General features: G+C 37.6%; 2 protein-coding genes across 4 annotated transcripts in view; one reads left to right on the forward strand and one right to left on the reverse strand.

The window, feature by feature from the left end:
* LOC136262433 (protein FAM227B-like) overlaps positions 1-2,503 on the forward strand; it is a 3,395-nt gene extending 892 nt beyond the window's left edge. For both annotated transcript variants that reach the window (XM_066056701.1, XM_066056700.1), the window contains 15 exons: positions 196-345; positions 395-450; positions 502-540; positions 593-700; positions 750-812; positions 861-896; positions 950-1,051; positions 1,106-1,232; positions 1,323-1,445; positions 1,501-1,628; positions 1,676-1,836; positions 1,888-1,965; positions 2,035-2,109; positions 2,166-2,247; positions 2,299-2,503. In XM_066056701.1, coding sequence (XP_065912773.1) covers positions 196-345; positions 395-450; positions 502-540; positions 593-700; positions 750-812; positions 861-896; positions 950-1,051; positions 1,106-1,232; positions 1,323-1,445; positions 1,501-1,628; positions 1,676-1,836; positions 1,888-1,965; positions 2,035-2,109; positions 2,166-2,247; positions 2,299-2,343 — 1,373 coding nt within the window. In that variant the 3' untranslated portion in view covers positions 2,344-2,503. The remainder of the gene's footprint in view (positions 1-195; positions 346-394; positions 451-501; positions 541-592; positions 701-749; positions 813-860; positions 897-949; positions 1,052-1,105; positions 1,233-1,322; positions 1,446-1,500; positions 1,629-1,675; positions 1,837-1,887; positions 1,966-2,034; positions 2,110-2,165; positions 2,248-2,298) is intronic.
* Positions 2,242-10,446, reverse strand: LOC136262431 (ubiquitin carboxyl-terminal hydrolase 48-like). Of its 2 annotated transcripts, XM_066056698.1 has the most exons (32): positions 10,291-10,446; positions 10,080-10,135; positions 9,995-10,029; positions 9,879-9,938; positions 9,622-9,833; positions 9,508-9,565; positions 9,397-9,450; positions 9,287-9,351; positions 9,122-9,230; positions 8,938-9,071; positions 8,715-8,889; positions 8,345-8,432; positions 8,189-8,296; positions 8,040-8,125; positions 7,922-7,994; positions 7,671-7,776; positions 7,577-7,625; positions 7,447-7,499; positions 7,292-7,396; positions 7,074-7,243; positions 6,896-7,020; positions 6,737-6,850; positions 6,629-6,690; positions 6,467-6,577; positions 6,300-6,421; positions 4,980-5,089; positions 4,887-4,927; positions 4,760-4,832; positions 4,580-4,705; positions 2,536-2,602; positions 2,457-2,477; positions 2,242-2,398 (listed from the first exon to the last, which is right to left on the reverse strand). In XM_066056698.1, the coding sequence occupies exons 1-32, from the start codon at positions 10,422-10,424 to the stop codon at positions 2,379-2,381; spliced, it is 2,922 nt and encodes a 973-aa protein (XP_065912770.1). In that variant the 5' UTR covers positions 10,425-10,446; the 3' UTR covers positions 2,242-2,378. The 2 variants fall into 2 exon arrangements, with proteins under 2 accessions (XP_065912770.1, XP_065912769.1); XM_066056697.1 differs by having other exon boundaries at positions 2,242-2,477.
* Positions 10,447-20,309: the final 9,863 nt, after the last annotated feature.

Below are 20,309 nucleotides of genomic sequence, written 5' to 3' on the forward strand. Positions count from 1 at the left end.
ATATCACGTATGTTATATCCTATTTATAGCTTCATAGGTAAGCTACACTGCCTCATGAACATTGTGACTGTTTTATTAGAGTAATTGACTGCTCTATTAGAGTATCTCGATCTTGTATACAATTTATTGAAGGGGGGGGGGGGGGGGGGGGATTTGCCCGATTCATAGTAAGAGTAACTTTTACATCTTTTTTAGAATATGACTCAAACTTTCTCGACACAGTCAGTAAGAAATTGGCAGAGCTTGAAACCAACATGACCTATCTGTCAGATTTCTTTCTATCAAATACACCAAGACACATTAAGCTGAGCACATCTGGAGGACTCAGTAATTTACCTCGTAATAGTAAGTTACCAGTTCCTTTTCTTGCTAAATTTTGTAATACAGTTTGTAGCTTTCTTAGAACAGCTTTTTGATGTGAAGACGCTTGAAGGTTTGCACTCAAGCAAGGTATGCTGTATGGTGAGCATAGGTTAATCAGTCTTGATGAGAATATTACAGGACAACAAACAGCAAGTTGTTGAAGAGAAGATTGCTGAGGTGACAATAGCTAGTAGCTATTCTAATGGTGTCTATGTTTATTATTTAACAGAATGCTGTATTCCCAGGAATATCACCTGAAATGTTAACCATTCCGTTGCCTTTTCAGTTAGAGGCGTTACAGATTTTGGACCTTGTCACTAAGCAGCAGAAATTTCCTGTACAGTAAAATGAGTGCTTTAATGTATTTTAAGTTTCTCTGCATGTAGAAATCCTTGGTCAAGTCTTGGAAGAAGAGTTACTACTCTGAAGCTTCAATTGCAGTCTTTCAGGTTAGTTCTACTATTGTTCCTTGATGGAAATGGTAAGCAAACATCTAGAACACATTTTGGTGGATATGGATGGAAAAATACAAGGTAAAGTATAACTAGTAGCTCACCCTATTTGCATCACTGTATTAACCTATCAGCCTGATGTGAAGTTGCAAGCTAAAATATTTGATCAGGTTGCAGAAAGCTTTCTGGTACTGATCACTAATATTTCACAAAAACACAAAGATGAATACTTCAAGGTTAGTGTGGTGACTGTTCTATTAGAGTGTGTGAGGTCTGTGTGTTTCCTTTAGTGGTACCCATCATGTTTAGCTCAAGCTGTGTACAGTGCATTCTGTCATAGCTTCCCGGAGTCTCACAAATCCTTCACTGATGGTTTTAAGCAATACATTGCTAGTATAACCTTGGAATGGACCATGGGTGAGTTGTGTGTCAGACAAGTGTGTAATAAATCATTTTTTTTCATACAGTTTAGTGGTTTTACTCTCCTCGTGTCATTCCATTTTATAGGAATTCGTAGTTTACCATCTTGTTGGATGCAGTGGCCACTGGAAGCACTTGACCCATACCTTCATGCTGGTAGTGAGCAAGATGACAAGACACTCCCTAAGAGTGCATCAGCTGAAAAAGACAGTGAGTGTAAAATGGGCTACCTTACACCATAAAATACAGCTGTTGTTGCTTTCAGTTCTACAGACTCTAAAGCAGGAAATGTCCCCTCACAAATCTGCAGTTGTGCACTTCAAGTCTGCAGCTAAGAGGGATGGAACTGCAGTGGGTCGTCAGCCAAAAACACCAGAAGGCCAACACCAAGAGGTGATACAAATAACATACCCACCTAAGTGTACCATAAGTTTTTGCAGTCTCACTCCATTGGTCCGGGGGCTACTTATGAAAGAGTTAATTTTAGCATATCTGGCCGTAGTCCACTGGTACAACATTACATGTCAATACACCATCTTTGTGAAAGTAATGGTGGTTGGACTGGACCAGCCCTCACCAGAACTGAAGTCAAAGCTCTGCCGTATCCTTCATCAAACTTCACATGTTAGAAAGTTTCCTTAACACAGTGTAGTCCACCTGCACCTACTTATAAACAAGTTGCAATACGCTTTCAGAATGAAGCAGAGCAAAGATATGAAGAATATGAACGGTCAGGAGATGTGTGTTTGTGTGCATGCACATGCATTCTATTAACATTGATTGCATGCTGTTTATTTAGAAACATGTTAAAGTCAGATCTAGAAATAAAAGTGGCACAGCAGAAACACCGGAAATTACAGTCTCAAATGGAAAGGTACTTATATGCTTGGCTAAAAAAATTACTGGACAACATTATGTGCTCACAAACAGGCTAAACAGAGAAATTCTTTTTAAAAAACATGAAGTAAAACTTCTGTGTGAAAAGCTGTTAACGAACAAACAAGACTTCACGGTTGGTAAACATATTGTGAAAGTTATTAGTGTGTCATTCTTCATGTATTAGGCTAGGAGAATTAGAGCTACATTAAGTCACAAAACGACAAAATAAAATTACAGTTTTTATGTACAAGTAATGATGATGAGTCAGTTAATCAATATGGTACCTACAAAGAAGACACAAAACTTCTCACATAATACATGATTGTGTAACTAGTCCTGTACCTTTAAATCCACTTTCTACATCTAGAATAAACGATGCATAATATGAACTTTGTTTAGCACATGTGTAGTGTATTCATACCAGTGTTATTAGCTGCAATGTCCTTTATGAGTTCACCCATCAGTGAGTCTGACCCCACCTCATCAACCTTGGATAAAGAAAACCAAATAAACAGCAAGGGAGCCAGCTTGAAGTTTTCGAGGTAAATAGGTTTTTAAAAAATTCACAAAGATTGGCTGCAATAAATAATTGGTTGCCAATAATTTGCATTAAGAAGACCCACTAAACACTCATTAATGTTTGGGTTCTCATTATCCAATGACTGCTCAATTAGAGTTTTTCCAAAAAGTGTATGTTTTATTAGAGTATTTGAATGGGATGAAGCAACGTGCAAAATCTGTAATAAATTTTTGAAGGAGTACTTTAATCGAAAATTCGAAAAAATATTTTCAAAACAATGCCTTTTTACCGTGCTGCACCATACATTATTAATTCATGGAGGAAGCTAACAGTGTTTGTGTTGATCACGTACATAACTAGAATTTGCTGCTTTGATAGTCAATATAAATGTTCAAATCTGGCTTGGATAGAATCTCGTCTAGCTACCCTAGGGTCTTCCTTCATGTTATTTGGTGGACTTCACCTAAATTCAGTGGCTTGCTGATCGAGCTGCGGATTGAGCCATAGCTATAAAAGTACATGGCGTTTTTTCAGCCCGTCTATTGCTGATAATTATTTGCTGTCTTTCCTAGAAATTTCGGGCTCTTATAGGCTTCAAGACTCATGGTGTCATTCGTGCTCGCTCATATGCGTGGTATAGGTACGTATATAGCTAGCTACTTGTGTGTGGCCAAGTGCCTATAGCTATAATACATTAGGCCTATAGCTATAATACATTAGGCCTATAGCTAACTGATATTAGCAAAAACTATGCATGCATGCACTCACTAACTTCATTTATAGCTAACTATACTTTCTTTGATTGTCACATCAAAGCCGGAAAATAACTATTGCTTGCTAAAAACATATTCGAAAACACATTGTTACAATATTTTAGAATTTTTCAAAAATTTAATCTTGAAAATTTCCCACTATACGGTATATCAAGTCATGGTAGTGAGTTAGAAGGCAAAAGCGCATGCCTCACCAAAATAAGCACGAGCCACTACTGGAGTTACATGTGGCAATGGTTTGGCGATCTTTACTGCATATGACAAGCTTGATATCAGCACAAATAATACTTGTATCTGTACTATGTCACAGCAAATCAGTGCTGAGGAAATTGAGTGATTCTTTTGTTGTGTATACCCAGTCGGTTAGCAAACATTTTATTCTTCATATGAAGCCATATGATTACACTCTAATTATTGTCTTTTATTGCTTTGCTATCTGACCTTGAATACACCATAGCTGTCTGCAGTAAGCTCTTCATTCGTGACAATGTCTCCAGTCACCCCATGTAATATCAAACCATTGGGGTTCATTGCAACATTAATTATGCATAAGAAAAGCTTTGATTGGCACCCTCATAGAGTTGTTGTTTAATTGCCTGTGAGCTCACGTGAGTGAGTCATACATCAAGAGGCTGGTGTGCAGGATGTAGCAGACATCTGTACCACGTTAGTACAGTCAGCTATGAAGTTTTTCAGTGCATATAGTATAGGTGGTGGAAAAGGGGGTGGTTGTTGGTCAATGCCTGTACAACAGATCAAGTACTCTAATAGAGCAGTCAGATGCTCTAAAGAATATTCACATGCTTTTGTAAGTTACTACTTCATTTCTCTGCAACAATGGTTACAGTAGAGCTTTTCATGAATGACATCTATGTCTTTACTCTACTGTGTTACTTTTTGTTGCAATAATTATTTGATTCACAAAAATAAGTGATATGTATCCCTTCATGCAAAACAGCTTGGCTGTTTAAAAAGGTAAAAGTAAATGGCAACAGAAAGAGCTAATATATGGAGTGGCCAAGAATGATTATTAACACAGCTAACTATAATAAACAAAGTTTTAACATTAGACCTTTATCACTACTTGTGTTCTACACTTAACTCTAATTGGCTAGTAATTTGGCCACCTTTTTTCTCCACACTACACAAAGACTAGCAGTGATCACACTAACTTTTAACACTAAAATGCAGCGAGGTGTGATGTCCAACTGCATCAACATTTTATCCTTATCAACAAGTTCCACATCTCCTAACCACAGGTGTTGATCATTAGGACTAGCAGCATACAGGTTCATGATCTGAATCAAGTCAAACAGGTACACATAATGATGATTGCTGTCATGGTTACTGACCTCTAACTTCAAATCTGTTAGTGTCATGGTTGATGACACTTTGAGTTTGGATGAACCAACAGGAACTCTTTGTCTGTATTAGGATAGTTTGTTGTGCTGTGTGCAGTTAGAGGTTTGTGATCCTTACCGTCGTGTTGAGAGTTTGGAGGTCTGCATCAGCTTCAGTGCCTGTAATGTATTACAAATTCTCACATATAAACATTTGTATAGACACACATACCGGATCATCATTGGCTTCACATTTGTAGACAAAAATATCAGCTTCACCAAAGTCTTTAGCCTGTGCATGCTCATTAGCTAGTCTTATGCTGACACACTGGTAGCAGCACTCTAATACAACACACAATATATTTCTAATATACATAGCCAAAAATAGTCTGGTTCCTTATGGATTTAATTGTGACATGGCGGATTAAAGCACTAAATTTGGTACAGTGATTCCTTAGGATGTATAAACTGATTTCAGAAGGGGTGCCACCATGAACTCACCCTGCACCCCATTGTACAGACAGCTAATTTTGACAGTCCACGAAATTAAAACTCACTACATTTACTGTTTTGAATCATTTGTTTTCCTAACCACATTCCCAAAGGTTAATAGTTCCTGTTTGTGAATGACATCCCATAAATATAATGTCTGTGTGAAAGATACATGGCCTAAACAAAACTATTGGTTTAGCAAAATTTAAAATCGCTAAATTTTAAACATGGCTATTCATGAAGGTTTTTCACAATAATAGCTAGTTACTTATTTTCTGTCATTAGCAACATCTTTGTTTCCACTACACCGGCTGAGTACTGTACACAGAACACCAGTTTCCTGGATACTTGACCCCTTGAGGTTGTAAACAGGTTCAACCTTTTACGCACATAACTACAGCCAGAATTTGCTATAGCTAGCTATACATTTGCACAGTTCTATTTGCTAATGAAATGTGCATACATTGCTGTTCTGTTATTGAAATTCATTACAAAATCAGTTGGACTATCTGATTTTATCAACTCTTTAAAGAATTTCAATAACAGAACAGCAATGTATGTCAGCAAATAGAACTGTGCAAATGTACAGTACTCAGCTGGTGTAGTGGAAACAAAGATGTTGCTAATGACAGAAAATAAGTAACTAGCTATTATTGTGAAAAACCTTCATGAATAGCCATGTTTAAATTTTAGCGATTTTAAATTTTGCTAAACCAATAGTTTTGTTTAGGCCATGTATCTTTCACACAAAGATATTATTTTTAATAAAAATATTTATGGGATGTCATGGACTACTCATTCACAAACAGGAACTATTAACCTTTGGGAATGTGGTTAGGAAAACAAATGATTCAAAACAGTAAATGTAGTGAGTTTTAATTCCGCGGACTGTCAAAATTAGCTGTCCATACAAAGGGGTGCAGGGTGAGTTCATGGTGGCACCCCTTCTGAAATCAGTTTATACATCCTAAGGAATCACTGTACCAAATTTGGTGCTTTAATCCGCCTTGTCCCAATTTTAGCAAAATTTTGTCATAACAGACCATACTAAAAGATATACCTGGTGAGCTGGTGTACTGGACAGTATCCTGATCTGTCATTACCAGTAGGCACACTGGCTTGTCCTCATCAGTGTACCATTGTAATAGTGACTTCCATTCTTCAGGCCATACCAATACAATACTACAACACAGTATGGTGAATGCTGACAGAATTATGATGTCATACTTCTCAAAATCACCATTATCGAAAAGACTAGGGTCATAAAGGAAGCCACCATGTGGACACAGTAGGCTGGTGGTATCCAAAGTTGTGGGTGGACCATTCTTTGTAGGAGTCCTACAACAACAATATGTTACTTTATCAACCACTTCAACTACAATAAAATACTTGATGAAGGCACACCAATCTTCATAAAAGCTCATAGGCACTGCATATACTTCTGACTCGATCTATAATGTAGCAGTATATAAACAATTACTGTAATATACACTGAACTTTGTCTAGTCGAGGTCTGTTCTTGTTGAGGTACAGTTCTATCAGTTCTTCTTTCTGACGAATAGCACAGTTTTTAGTTAACTGGTGCTCTTCTACAGCATGATTGAGTGAGGCCTGTACGTTATGATAACAACTACATAATGTGTCTCAAACACCAACCAGGCAGTTGGGACATGGAAGCATCTTTTTGGTGAATGACACTGCACTAGGAAAATACTTGAGAAGGATGTTCCATGCATCGGATGACACCAAACGTCTTTTATTAGCATCAGCACATAGCTGTCCTATAACGTACAACAGGATTGTCACGTCTTAACAAACAACAGTCATGCTTTACCATGACAACACAGTAAATCCTCATTAAATGCTGTGATATTGTCATCAGTTTCAGCTGATTGCTCACATGATGCCTCTTGGATAATAACCTCATCAGCATTTTTGTTCATCTGATACAATCTCCTCCAACTTCGAAGAGACTTTTTACCAACCCAATACTCACCAGCTGAGCTGTGTCACAAGAATCACCAGCACTTACTAAGTGGGATAGAAAAGTACCTGGATTTAGTAAGGCTACATAGCCTCTTGTAATCACTGCTGAGTTGCAGTTTTAACTGTAACTGACTGGCTTTGTCAATAACACACTTCCTGCACACCATTGACCTGACAATGATGGTTAATGAACAGTACAACTTAACATAAGAGATGTGTACCGTGATAGTCTGATTGTGTCAGTGCTGCTGTACTGAGAGTATAGAGCTTCTACCTTTAAAGTATACAATGAAAGTTCATCAAAGTAGCAACAAACACATAGACCACCATGTCAGTGTACAATGAACTTACAGCCTTAGAGTCAACTCGTTTCAACTTCACTACACTTTCTGGTGAAATTCTATACAACAAAATAAAATTTACATACAGCAAGGAGTTCACTAACAGTTTGTGTTCACACAAGAACTGGGCATTATTAATAGGGCCAGGGTTGGTACTATTCAGCCAAGCCACCAGCCAGTTTGTACTGATCCACTCATACTCACTACCACCTACAAGACACAGTGACTACATGTGTGCACATGGGTGTATGAACAATGTTTTGTGTGTGTGTGTGTGTGTGTGTGTGTGCGTGTGTGTGTATGCGTGCATGTATGCATGCATGTACATGTGTGTGTGACAATGTGTGCTGCTCACTTGTGTGAGATAAGGAAGAAAATATATCATTCTTTGCTTTCATTGACTCAGTATTCTTTAACACACTTGCTTCCTACTCTCAAGAGTAGGCTAGCTAACACACAAATCAAATTTTTACCATTTCAGCTTTTGTTTGTTTTAAAGACTCAAGAAATATTTCATTCTCTCCAGTAATGACTTCTTGTAAATAAGCAGGTGCCTCCACTACATCAACAGAGTATCGATAGAACTATATTATATATGTATACCAGCCTAGTGTCCTCACACCTCTGTTGATGTGCTCAGTATCATCATCTCTTGTGTATACCAACAGGTAAGCATTAGCTGAAACATGACTCCCTTTAGGACATCTTGGCTTCTTCTTGCTTGATAACCCTAACATAACACGGTAGTTTACAACACACACAATAACAGTACCAATACCTATCATTGCTTCATCATCTTCTTCCCCAAGGTGCTTCATGTTCAATTTGCTGACATGTTCATCATCAAATCTGTACCACTCGCCATTCTACAAAATGTAATAATGTCGATTTAATTCTCACAATCTGAAAACTGACTGTTCTCTAACTGTATGTTCTATTAAAATAACCAGTACCATAGTGGGGATGTACAACCTTATTGTAAGTACTAACTTGGTGGATTCCTCATATTTTATGCCTTGGGATGAAATACCTGGCATATGTATTTGAGCCATGTTTTAATTTAAGACACAGTACATCATGCACTTGTTGAATTCAATAGAACATTCACGTTATGTACAATTATTAGACATTAATTTTGTGTGTCTAACCTTTCTGTCTAAAATATGGGCGATGTAGTGTCCAGCATATGCAGTAGGCCCTCTATGAATGATGACTCCTGTCAAGTGAAATTTAAATGCTGATCCTCTACAACAGTATGATGAGAGATCTAAACTTTCAGGAAATAGGATGTGAGAGGAAACCTTCACTTTTGCAAGCAGTGACCTAATAATTACCACAAATTAATAGCTTACAGCTAATTATTAAACTCACATATCATAGACGAAACGAAGGAGTTGTAAATTCAGCACTCTAGGAACAGTGGATAATTTGATTTTTCTTACAGCATTTTGTTTGCCCCGGCAATGGTGGCAATAGTACTGGTTATCGTCAGTAAGGGTCTCTTCCTGAAGTGGCTATGGTGCACTGACATGTTCCAACAAACAAACAAACTAACTTTGAAGAAGTCTGACAAACTGTCAGTAATGCTCTTCATCCCTTGAACATTCAATTCCAGTTCTCCATAGTCTGACTGAACTGCACTCGATTTACCACAGCTGGAACAGCTGAATACATCATATAGCACTGTTACACGCGCATTCAGGAAACCTAGTTGACTCACGTCGTAATGTAATCATATGTGCCCCGAAACTCATCCCTAATAAAACTAGTAAGATTTAATTTTCCCTAAACATACCCATACAATAACAGTGGGCAACTAAATATTAATACCTGTAATATCTTCTCTAGCCAGCCAAGGAAAAGATTTCTAAATTCTTGTGCATCCTATAAAGGAAGTACACATCCACTCTTAAAACTTGATCCTGAGAAATCAACACATACCTGTTGTTCATTGTGTTTTAAACTCAGCGAGTTTACAAAATCAATAGGATCAACATATCTGAAAGTAAGGAACAGGCGCACAAGTATATTGTAACACCTGTAATAGTAACATACTGCTGCTGAGAATATTGTAATCTTGTGAACAACAGCTGTAGATGTTGCATTGCATTAGTAGCTATTAAACCATCACATTTTAGCTTCTTTTTGGGTGCTTCATTATCAGACGTATCACCTATGGAGACTGCATGGCTGTGGACAGCACTTATGTCAGGAAAGGCATTGTATGAGAATAGTGTGGAACAAAATCGATCATTGTGAAACCAGACCTGTAAGCAAGCATTGAATGTTTTTGAGCTAGAAATGTCATTTACTTGTAGTAGAGAATTGACGTAACAAGTTGATCCCAGGTTGCGTAATCCTACAAAAGTCTCCTACAACCATAAATCAAATACAGTTGTATGTGTAGTTCACTACCACATCAAATTACCTTTGCTTTAATATCACCATCATCATCTAGACTATCTGTTAGTACATACAAATACATGCAAGACAAAACTAAAGTGTTTACTAACCTGCTTGAAAGTTCTGAAGGTGATTAAGACAGTTTGGATTACCACTGCAATTTTTCCTATACAAAATGGTTACCCGTTTATCAATTATTTATATGACTAGGTTGGACACAGGACAACACAGTCTCGCATGGCTAGACCCATTTTAAAAGCGTGAGAGACGATAAGGACGCACGTGCTTAACAACACACGGTACACAGCTGCACAAGTATACCTGCAGATCCCTGGCTTACACGAGGGTAAGCTAACTCTATAAGCTGTGTTGATGTCTTCTTCCGATATTTCATCAAGGCTTCTTTTCAAGGCCCATTCCCAAGCCTTTTTGTCCAATGCAAGTTTGGCGGGCATAAGTGATAAGTAACCAATCCGATTTAAGTCTCAGTGACTTAAAATCAATCAAATTAAATTATATCACATGCGCTTACAAATCACATCAAATATAAATATTACTACACGCGCTATACACAAAAACTAGATATTAGACCAGATAAATATTTTAAAGCCTAGATAGATGCAGAATGTTCTGTTGTTTACTGTTCCAGCTATCTAGTGGAGGATGGGCCATTTGCAGATTCTAATTTCAGGGTCCAGGCCCACTGCAGTGGTGTGTTGGGTGGAAGGTAGGGAAGGGTGGCATTGATGCCTTTATTGCCATCTTGCTAGCTAATCTTACAGGTTTTTGCAATTGAATTCGGCGACTTTGCAATTGAATTCGTCCCGTTTGCAATTGAGTTCGTCGCTTTTGCAATTGAATTCGTCCCGTTTGCAATTGAATTCGTCGGTTTTGCAATTGAATTCGTCGGTTTTGCAATTGAATTCGTCGGTTTTGCAATTGAATTCGTCGGTTTTGCAATTGAATTCGTCGCTTTTGCAGTTAAATTCGTCCGTAACAAGAATGGCAGCTGGAGCAAACACGAAAACATGATGTAGCAGCTGCTACAAGAACTTGTTCAAGTACAACAGTAGTAAACAACTCTTTATAAGGCAATAATTCTTCCTCTACAGCCTATCCAGCAACATTCCAAACTCTACTACGCCATTCGTGATGGGTGTGGTCACTCGCGAGCAAGTTAATTAACTTGTCAGACAGCTATCAACTTCGCGTACTACCAGCTTCAGTTAACTTCTAGTGTCTCAAGTGTAACTCTCCAAGGCGTAAATAGTTCATCTCTTAATGAACGGGTTGGTTTCTTGGAGCCGTTTTGTTTATGACGAATCGTAATGCAAACGCGACGAATTCTATTGCAAAACCGACGAATTCAATTGCAAAACCGACGAATTCAATTGCAAACGGGACGAATTCAATTGCAAACGGGACGAATTCAATTGCAAAGGCGACTAATTCAATTGCAAAAACCTGTAATACTTCCAGTATATCCCAATAGTGTTGCCATAGTTCTATAGCAGCATTCAGGAATATCAAATAATGACAGTGGTAACTAACCAAGCATCTTTGTTTATAGAATCATTCTGATGTTTCCATGGCTTCGAGCTATAGATGGCTTCACCATTAATCTTCAATCATGATCCTACAATGAAGGTAATACTATCACACATGCTACATAGACCACATGCATGACACTAGAAAATTGCCTGCCAACAATTTAAAAGTTTCCTGATTTCTACATCCTGCTATTTAGGATATCCCTACTGTGCAAAATGCCTTCCACCCTCAGCAGTCATAATATACGTTTCCAACATCTGTTCAATGCTAAAGTAGGGATTTCTCACATAGCTATATACCATCATTCATTAATCTTGTTTTGCTACTTTCATTACTGGAATCCTACTTCATTAATAGTTTTTTTATGATCCCCTGGGTCATGTGTATGTTCATTGATGTGGCAGATAGGTTCTAGGATAATGGAGCAGTCTGGAGATAGTAGGGCCACCGAATCAGAGGTTGCTGTTTGTTTAACATGGTAATGCTGCATCAGTAACAGGATTGGGCTGAGCTTGTTTCTCTGCCCACAGTTTGAGCAAGGCAAATACTTTCTTTTTTCATTAAAATGCTATTTTTTTATAGGACTAAGTTTATGTGTTGTGTTGATAAAAAATGGACATTTTTTGGGTATGCCCTGAAGCTGTAGGTACCATGCATCAAAAAAATTATTACAAAATGGAAAACAGCAGGGCAGGCACATAATAATATTTAAAATATTCAAACACTCAAGTCCACTCACTCAAGTCTATGGCGGGAGATCAAGATACTCTAACAAAGCAGTCACAGCCACCCACATATGCATTATCATACCTACAATATAACAGGGGGGTACAGGAAACTCCTTTGGATTCTAGAAACATTAAGGAATTCAACTTTTAGCTAAATAATAGTTTCTCACATGATAGCACAATTGTATAGCATTGTTCTGAATTATGATTTTGGTAAAAAAAATTGATATACTCTAATAAAGCAGTCAGGCAATATAAACTCCTCTAATATAACAGTCACTTAGTTGTAGTGGAAAGCCCTTTTCAAAATTCCTGCATATGCCCCTGAGCTGTATTGAAGATTCTTATATACTCATAACACCTGTGTCCTGTGAGATACAAAGTGGTGAATGTCACTACTAAAGTAGTGGAGCCCACTGCTAATTCTTCGACAATACTCATGATTCATAGGTAGTGATGGTCACTGCACTTTTTGTAATGATGTTGAAAGTAGTGATTGTCGCCAATGAGAATTGTGGGAGAAATTAGCAGTTAAATTCTTCTATTTCATACATAGGCAAAAAAATTTATTTCATTAGAAATCAAAGTTATCTACCTTTCAATATACGACCATGCTAAAAACTCAGTACTATTCCAGTAAGTATCACTGGCTCTTCCATCTCCATCTGACCAGGATTATAACCATTGATTATCTCATGCAATTGTGGAAGCATAACATCCTGTGGTTTATAGTATTTACTGATTAATCCAACAACTGAATGTGTTACTGTATAATACTCTCAATAGCAGCTTGATGTATTATATTGATATACGTCAAGCGATTAGCCAATAGAATTAGTATTACACTTGTTTGTCAAGGTCCCTTGACAAAAATCTATAATACTAATTTGATTGGATAGAATAGTGCGGTGTGTTTCTATTAGAAGTAAATGTCCGACTTGACAACTATTGTTACCATAGTGATAGATGCCCCAAGGTATAACACAATGTGGTTTCTTAGCAACGGTTGCTAGGTAACCGTTGCTAAGGCAAAACTCATTTTGAGACCATAGCAACGGTTGCCAGGCAATGGTTGCTAAGTGTGATTGGTCTTTTGCAGTGGTTATTTTTGAATTTATGTTGCCTAGTAACAGTTGCTATGGTTGTCGTATTAATTTGCAATAGGACGTGGTATTCAGGATTAACAGTTCTCGCATTGTAAACAGGAAGGAAATAGTGCTTGGCTTCGCCTCGCACTATTTTACTCCTTCCTGTTTACAATGCTCGCACTATTAATCCCGAATACCACAGCCATCCGTCCTATTACATATACAAATATTAACACATGATCGCAATTGCTGAACACTAACCAACAAGGTCCCTGTGTGGGCCAGAGTCCATACTGTTCCAGTTCCATGAGTACTTGGATGGTCAATTGGTGAACCCCTCATGATGTTTGCTGGTCAATACAATATACCTACAATTTCAGACATGACTGCAATAAAACATTTTGGTTTTTAATAGGCATCATTAACTAGCTAGCTTACTGATAAATTTTTTGATCACCTTTCCATTGTTGTGATTTAACAAATGGTGAGTCTCTAGTTTAAATTCTGGTATGCCGGCCATGCATGTTGCTTGCAGTCTATTGCAACTTTCATGGGATGAGAATCAATGAACTTTATCAAAGTTAAACAAGTACTATCAATATGGCTTCCCACTAGTTATTACTGCAGCTGCAATTATAATTTTTATGGTGTGAGTAGGCTAACGTGATACATCATGCACTAAGCTGAGTATGGCAAACTACATTTTCCTGCTGCTACTACTACCTTACATTTTGTTGCACGTGTGATTTGTGGTTAGCAAATTAAATCCCCCCCCCGAATCCTAGAGTCCTGGCCAGCTTCCCACTTTGCCTACCTCTAAGGAGGGCCCTTGCTGTAACACTTGTTGGCTGCACGCAGGAACTGTCCTTTCGGTCCTCAGTTTAACTGTCAGTGTTTAAAATTAGTGTTTGGACAAGAATGATTGATTATTTGTTAGTGCTTGTTTCTATCAAATTTAACCCCACATTGAAGGTCATGATACATAATACCTCAAAGAGGAAAACATATATTTACGTGATGTATTTCACGTCTATTATACAACACAACTTAAAGTTATTAACATAGATATATAGCAGTAGTGCCATTAACCGGACCACTATAAAAGATTCTAATACAACAGTCAGCCTAATAGAATACCAAAACTTTAGGTTTAAGGAAGAAAATCCATCCCTCCTGGAGGAGACTGAGTGTGGCCCCGACTAGACATTGGGTGACCTGCAGTTCGAATCCTGGGGTTGGAGGGATTTTTTTCCTCACTTTGGCCCCTTTTCTGTTACAATTTTTCAGCTATAAGTCATTAAGTCTAAGTCCTTGAAATTAGGTTAGGTAATCCTAAGGCTGCTGCACATGTTGCTGTCAGACCTTCAGTGCTGGTCACTGTAAAGCACTAATACAATACAAAAAACAATAGCCTATGAGAAATAATAGACACAGCTAAATGTAACTAGCTGGTAAAGCTGTATACTCCACTGGTAATAATTAAAGTTTCAGTCAGCCATCCATATAGTATTTATAACTCAATGACATATTTAGGAGGGTTTTTTCTGGGGTTCCAGAAAGAAACCATCACCTGAAATTTGAGTTTGTGGGCTTACAACAGTAACATCAGACTATCAGCAGAAGAAATGGGAAGGTTGTATCACTACAATGTAAACATTGATTCCTCAAAAATGGAATAAGGGTATGCAAGACCTTTATAAAGATCAAGATACTCTAATAGAACAGTCAAACTACTCTAATAGAGCATTCATAACAGAATACAATTTTTAAAAAGAATAATATAAAACTGATTCAATGGATACAAGTTCTGTAAGTCATGAATGTACAATTGCTCTAGCATAAATGTATACTGTACTTCAAGGCAGCTACTATAATTATAATTCCTGGCAAGCAATTACGGTAGATTATTGTGTAGCAGCTTTTCTACTTATACTACCATCATACAGGCAGATATGTATTGAATAGAGCCACCATCTGTGACATTTCAAGTGTTAGGCTTTAATGTTTGACCATAGATCCTTGATGTACTGATTTAATGTGCTCTATCACAGTTACATGCTGACTTGTTTGACTTTTCTCTCTTTCTGTAACAATTTCTGTTCTTGTATTTAATTATTTTTATACCCACTGATCGAGTATTAGCTAATTATAAAGTCATTTTTGACAGAATCCCACCATCTTGCAAGAACAAAAGAGCAAGATCTTGCAACAACAAAAAAAGACCTTTTCCTGCACAAATCCTGCAGGACTATTGCGAGAGCTTTTCTTGCAAGCAAGGAAAAAGGATCCAGCTTTCATCTGGCAGAATCTTGCAGGCATGTTGCTGACTTACAGTTGACAAGCAATCCAGTTTAACAATTGTTCTACTTACTTAGTACCTGCTTTTGAAAATAGTTTGGCCCATGCAACAGGACCAAATAATTCTGCACGGAACATTGGGCCGGGCGCAAACTCATGATCAGCGGATGATACGAAAATCCTGGTGCAAGCGGGGTAGTTCTCAGTCATGAAATCTGCACATTCTTTCTCTGGCTTGTCTCCTTGCCAGCGGTCCCAGAACTGCTCACTCCCCGGCGAAGCTGGGAACACAGTACACTCCCCATAGTCTCGCGTGGCCAGACCACTTTTTCTCCGCATGGCGCTTCTCGATTGAGTGGCATGCAGGCGCTTAGCGCCGTGCGGAGAAAAAGCAGTCTGGCCACGCGAGACTACACTCCCCAAATTTTGCCTCGTCGTACCACGAAGGTAATTTATTTATTTATTTATTCAAGTTATTTTAAATGCTTTTTAACGCACTGTGGCCACCCGCCGGCGCAGCCAGGGAAAATATAGGCACTGGCATACACACAAATTATTTTACAATTACACGCTACTTACACTATTACAGCTATACTAATAATTACAATTGATTGAAGTTGGTGGGATTGGTTCCCTAGAGCAACGCATAGAAAATGGTACGTCAATGCAGGCTCTCCGGCTCAGACTGAATTAAAGCTGTCGGCCGGCAGTAAAATGACTCGTCCAGAAGTATAGTTAGCAGTGGCGGATCTAGGAATTTATAAAGGGGGTTTCCAGTTTAGAAGGTGGAGATATATATTGACATGAGATACGCAAACGTTTGCACTACATCGTCTGGTTTGGTAAGGTGAGACCAAAAAAAAAAAAAAAAAAAAAAAAAAAAAAGGTCACAGCCTAGTAATAGTACATAAAATATATTAAAAACTTCCTACACACTACTTTAGTAGCTACTGTGACTGCTCTAATTACAGTATCTCGATCGAGACGCACGCCGCGATAATTAAAACATTTAATTGTTACGCAATCATTTTTCAAAGGGGGTTTCCGTGGAAACCAATGAAACCCCCCTGGATCCGCCACTGGTTAGTTATGTGATGCTTGATTATGTTATAGACCTTATTCACTGAATTAATTTCATAGCGCTTACAATCCGTTGCGAAGGAGTTGTCCGCCAATATTCGCCATTTGCAGTACCAAAACCATAGTAACATCACAATTCTCCGCCAAATTCGCCATTTGCAGTACCATAACTATGGTAACATGATAGCAACCGTTGTGCTCGCCCAGTTTTAGAACTCAAAATGGCGTCCGAAAGACCATCACCATGGCAAATAGGGAGCCTTTTATGGCTTCGCGTGACATCAGAGGGCGCTTACTGTTCTAAATGAATAAGGTCTATAGTAGATAATGATATGTCTAAGACTGGTAAACAGTTATAAAGTCTCGCGATTCTGTTAAAAGTAAAAATGGTGCTGAGTTGCTTTTGATGTCCTTGGGTGAACTATTATGAACTTTTGGTGGGTTCCAGACCTCATATAGTACTGCTAGCAAAAGTGATGATGATTGACATTAAAGTTAGTTAGCTATCTGTTGGTGATTTTATAAAGAACATTAGGTCATGAAGTTCGTAGGTATACATAAGTGACAGTAGATTGTAATAATAATAATAATGATTCAGTTATTGCAGTCTAGATTTGTATGATGAAGTATAGTCATTTAAGATGTATTTTTAGTAGCTCTACGTTGTATGTGTTTTAACATGGTGATATCTTTTCAGTGATATTAGTTGTAGTCTCCATAGTTGTGAACTATGGAGACCACAAATATCACCATGATGTTAGAACACATACAATTAATCCAATTTGGTTCATATTAATCACCAGTCACCATCCCAACAACAAATAAAAACATCACCAACCAACCCGCCATCACCTTAGCCACCAATATATACGGGAATAGTCTATATATATAGCGACTGAGTGAGGTAGTACGATACCCACTGTAATTGATGTGTACGTGGACTCTTGTAATCCTCCGTGTCAGTACAATTTTCATAGGTAACAAAAGAAAAGTAATTATAAATATTTCACCCTTGACTTTCACTGATTCCACACAGGAGGTTTGTAGTACTACCAAGTATCTAGGTGTATATCTAGATCAACATCTTACTTGGCAAGCTCATTCGGATTATGTTCTAGAAAGCAGAAACCTTATGCTGTAAATCGTAGCTACTTGTTATTCAGTTGTTGTGTCAAGCTTATATACTACCAGTTTTGGATTACTGTGATACTGTGTGGTCACCATCAAACTCTACTAGTACTCATCGTCTGGAGAGACTTCATTCTAAATTTACTTCATCATTGCCTTCTTCCAATAATCTTAACTTGCGATCAACTCTAACTGAAAGGCGTATTTTTCATGCAGTGTTACAGGTTTTTAGAGTTGTTAATAAGATCTTTCCTCCTTATTTACATGGAATTTTCTGTTATGCTGTGGATGTCACTGGTCGCTCTGGTAGAAATGTACACAGATTGTTTGTTCCTAGTGTGATGACTAATTATATTAAGCAGTCACTGGCGTTTAGGGGACAGCCATTTAGAACAGCTTATCTAAAGCACTGTATGGTGCACATGCTAAAACTGTCGATGAATTTTAAGAATTGTATTGTGTGATGTAGCTAATTTTTCTTTTGTGTGTATATATGTATGTACTTATCATGTATTTTATTGTGCTCTCAGGGCACAGCTGAAAAACAGCCTTTCTTAGCTGATTCAGTTTCCTTGACTAAAAAAAGGGCAAATCTTCTAGCTAGTAGGGCATACATGGATTAGCTAGTTTGTCCACATTTGGCCAAATATTTGGAATCCTTATTTAGCAAGGAACAATGATAAACTAGAGTGCATATAACAAAGAACCACAAAGTCAGTTCCAGAACTAGCTCAAACACCATACAAAACATGATTACACCACCTCAACCTATGCTCCTTGTACTACCAGAGGCAACTGAATGACAGATACATGTATATAAGTTGCAATTGGTTAACCATCTGAACAGAGTTTTATCAGACCCCATAGATTTGTTAATCAGTGGAACTCCCTCCCCCAACATGTGATTATGTCAGATAGTTAAACAAGTTTAAGAATAATCGTGATCAGATGGACAGACTAAAAGGCCTTTAGCCTATTAACATTTAATTTACTTTTTGTTTTGTCCATAATCTAATAATACTAATCTGGCATGGCTACTCCTTTGAAAATTTTTGTAGGAATTCACAAGTACGTAAGTGATATGAATATGAGTGAGAGTTTATAATATTCTCCCCTCAATATTATGAACTCTTGGTTTCAGTGTGTACAGATATTGTGCACCCTATAGTGTAGCTAGATACTTGTAATTGGCTCTTGCATAATAGTAGACTTTACTAGTCTTATGCCCATGCAACTGCAGACTGCTTTTCTTCCTTTCAGTTAGGTAAGCACCCATCCAAAGTTCTAAACACAAAACTGCAGCAGGACCAAGACTTTCCATGCAGTTACGATTAATGTGAGTGAAATCTGAAGGCATTAAGTCTTGCATGTACATCATTATTATAAGTAGTTGTGCAATAAACTACATTATTATTATTATTATATTTGTTACCGTGCAGAAATCAAAGATTGTTGTGCACAGGTGTGATCATAATGAATGTTTAGGTTAGTACAAAACTCCTCTAAGGTAGGGGAGTGAATCACAAAGGGGGGAGTGTGTTCCAGAGTCTGATTGTAGAAGGGATAAAGGAAAATTATTATATTATAAGAGTGTCAAGCTGTTTATAATATCCTTCCCTTGATGGACGATGATTAGGTATAAAATCATTTATAGGTATACTTAGATTGCCATTAATTATCTTATACATTGTAGTTATCTTAGACTTGTTTCTTCTTTCTTTGAGGGTAGGTAAATTTAATGATGACATCATTCTTGTTACACTACTAAATCTAGAAAAATTATTGTAGCAAAATCTGGCTGCAACTGTCTATCTCCTAGCTCTTTTGTCTATAGACTAATCAAGTGAAAAGTATACTTGGAAGACACTAAACTGGCAACCTTTTATACCTAATACAATAGAATTGTTGATTGCCTGTCTGACAGGATTGCTACATGACAGTGCAAGCTACAGGCCTCAGAATCATGTGCTCATGCAAAGCAGTTACTAGGCCATACAATTTTAGTAGTTTAATTTGATGGCTGTGGTTAATGACTGCTGGTTACAACAGTACAGTATATTGATTAATCCACTAGGTAGTTTTCAAAAGCATAACAATAAAATGAACAAGAATTTCTTTTTCCCATGCAAGAATAGCATTCTATTCACCTGTTGCATAATCTATGTGCTATAGTGACTGCACATGTGAACACTGATTTGTGGTATTTTTGGCCATCCTACTAACAAGATTACACATAGCTAGAGTATACACAAAGACTACTGTTACAGAGACCACACCTATCAACTTACAAACATATATAAAATCTTACAACCTTAATATGGCCACCTCATGATTGATGACACTGTACAGTCATGTTAGTGGTTCTAGCAATCAGCAATTGGGTTTTGCTGTTGCAGCAGTGGCGGAGACAGCAGCAGTGACAGATCATTAACAGGTTAGAGTATGAGATGTTTAGTTACAAAACCTG

Source organism: Dysidea avara, chromosome 7 (assembly GCF_963678975.1).
Source record: "Dysidea avara chromosome 7, odDysAvar1.4, whole genome shotgun sequence".
Taxonomy (NCBI): Eukaryota; Metazoa; Porifera; class Demospongiae; order Dictyoceratida; family Dysideidae; genus Dysidea; species Dysidea avara.

What these genes read in the sequence shown, in the direction of transcription:
- LOC136262431 (XM_066056697.1), bottom strand. Translation starts at nt 10,424, where the DNA reads ATGCCCGCCAAACTTGCATTGGACAAAAAGGCTTGGGAATGGGCCTTG. An exon ending in GACACAATCAGACTATCACG is followed by an intron (nt 7,397 to 7,446) that starts GTACACATCTCT and finishes CATCATTGTCAG; the next exon opens with GTCAATGGTGTGCAGGAAGT. An exon ending in TTCCATGTCCCAACTGCCTG is followed by an intron (nt 6,851 to 6,895) that starts GTTGGTGTTTGA and finishes CATAACGTACAG; the next exon opens with GCCTCACTCAATCATGCTGT.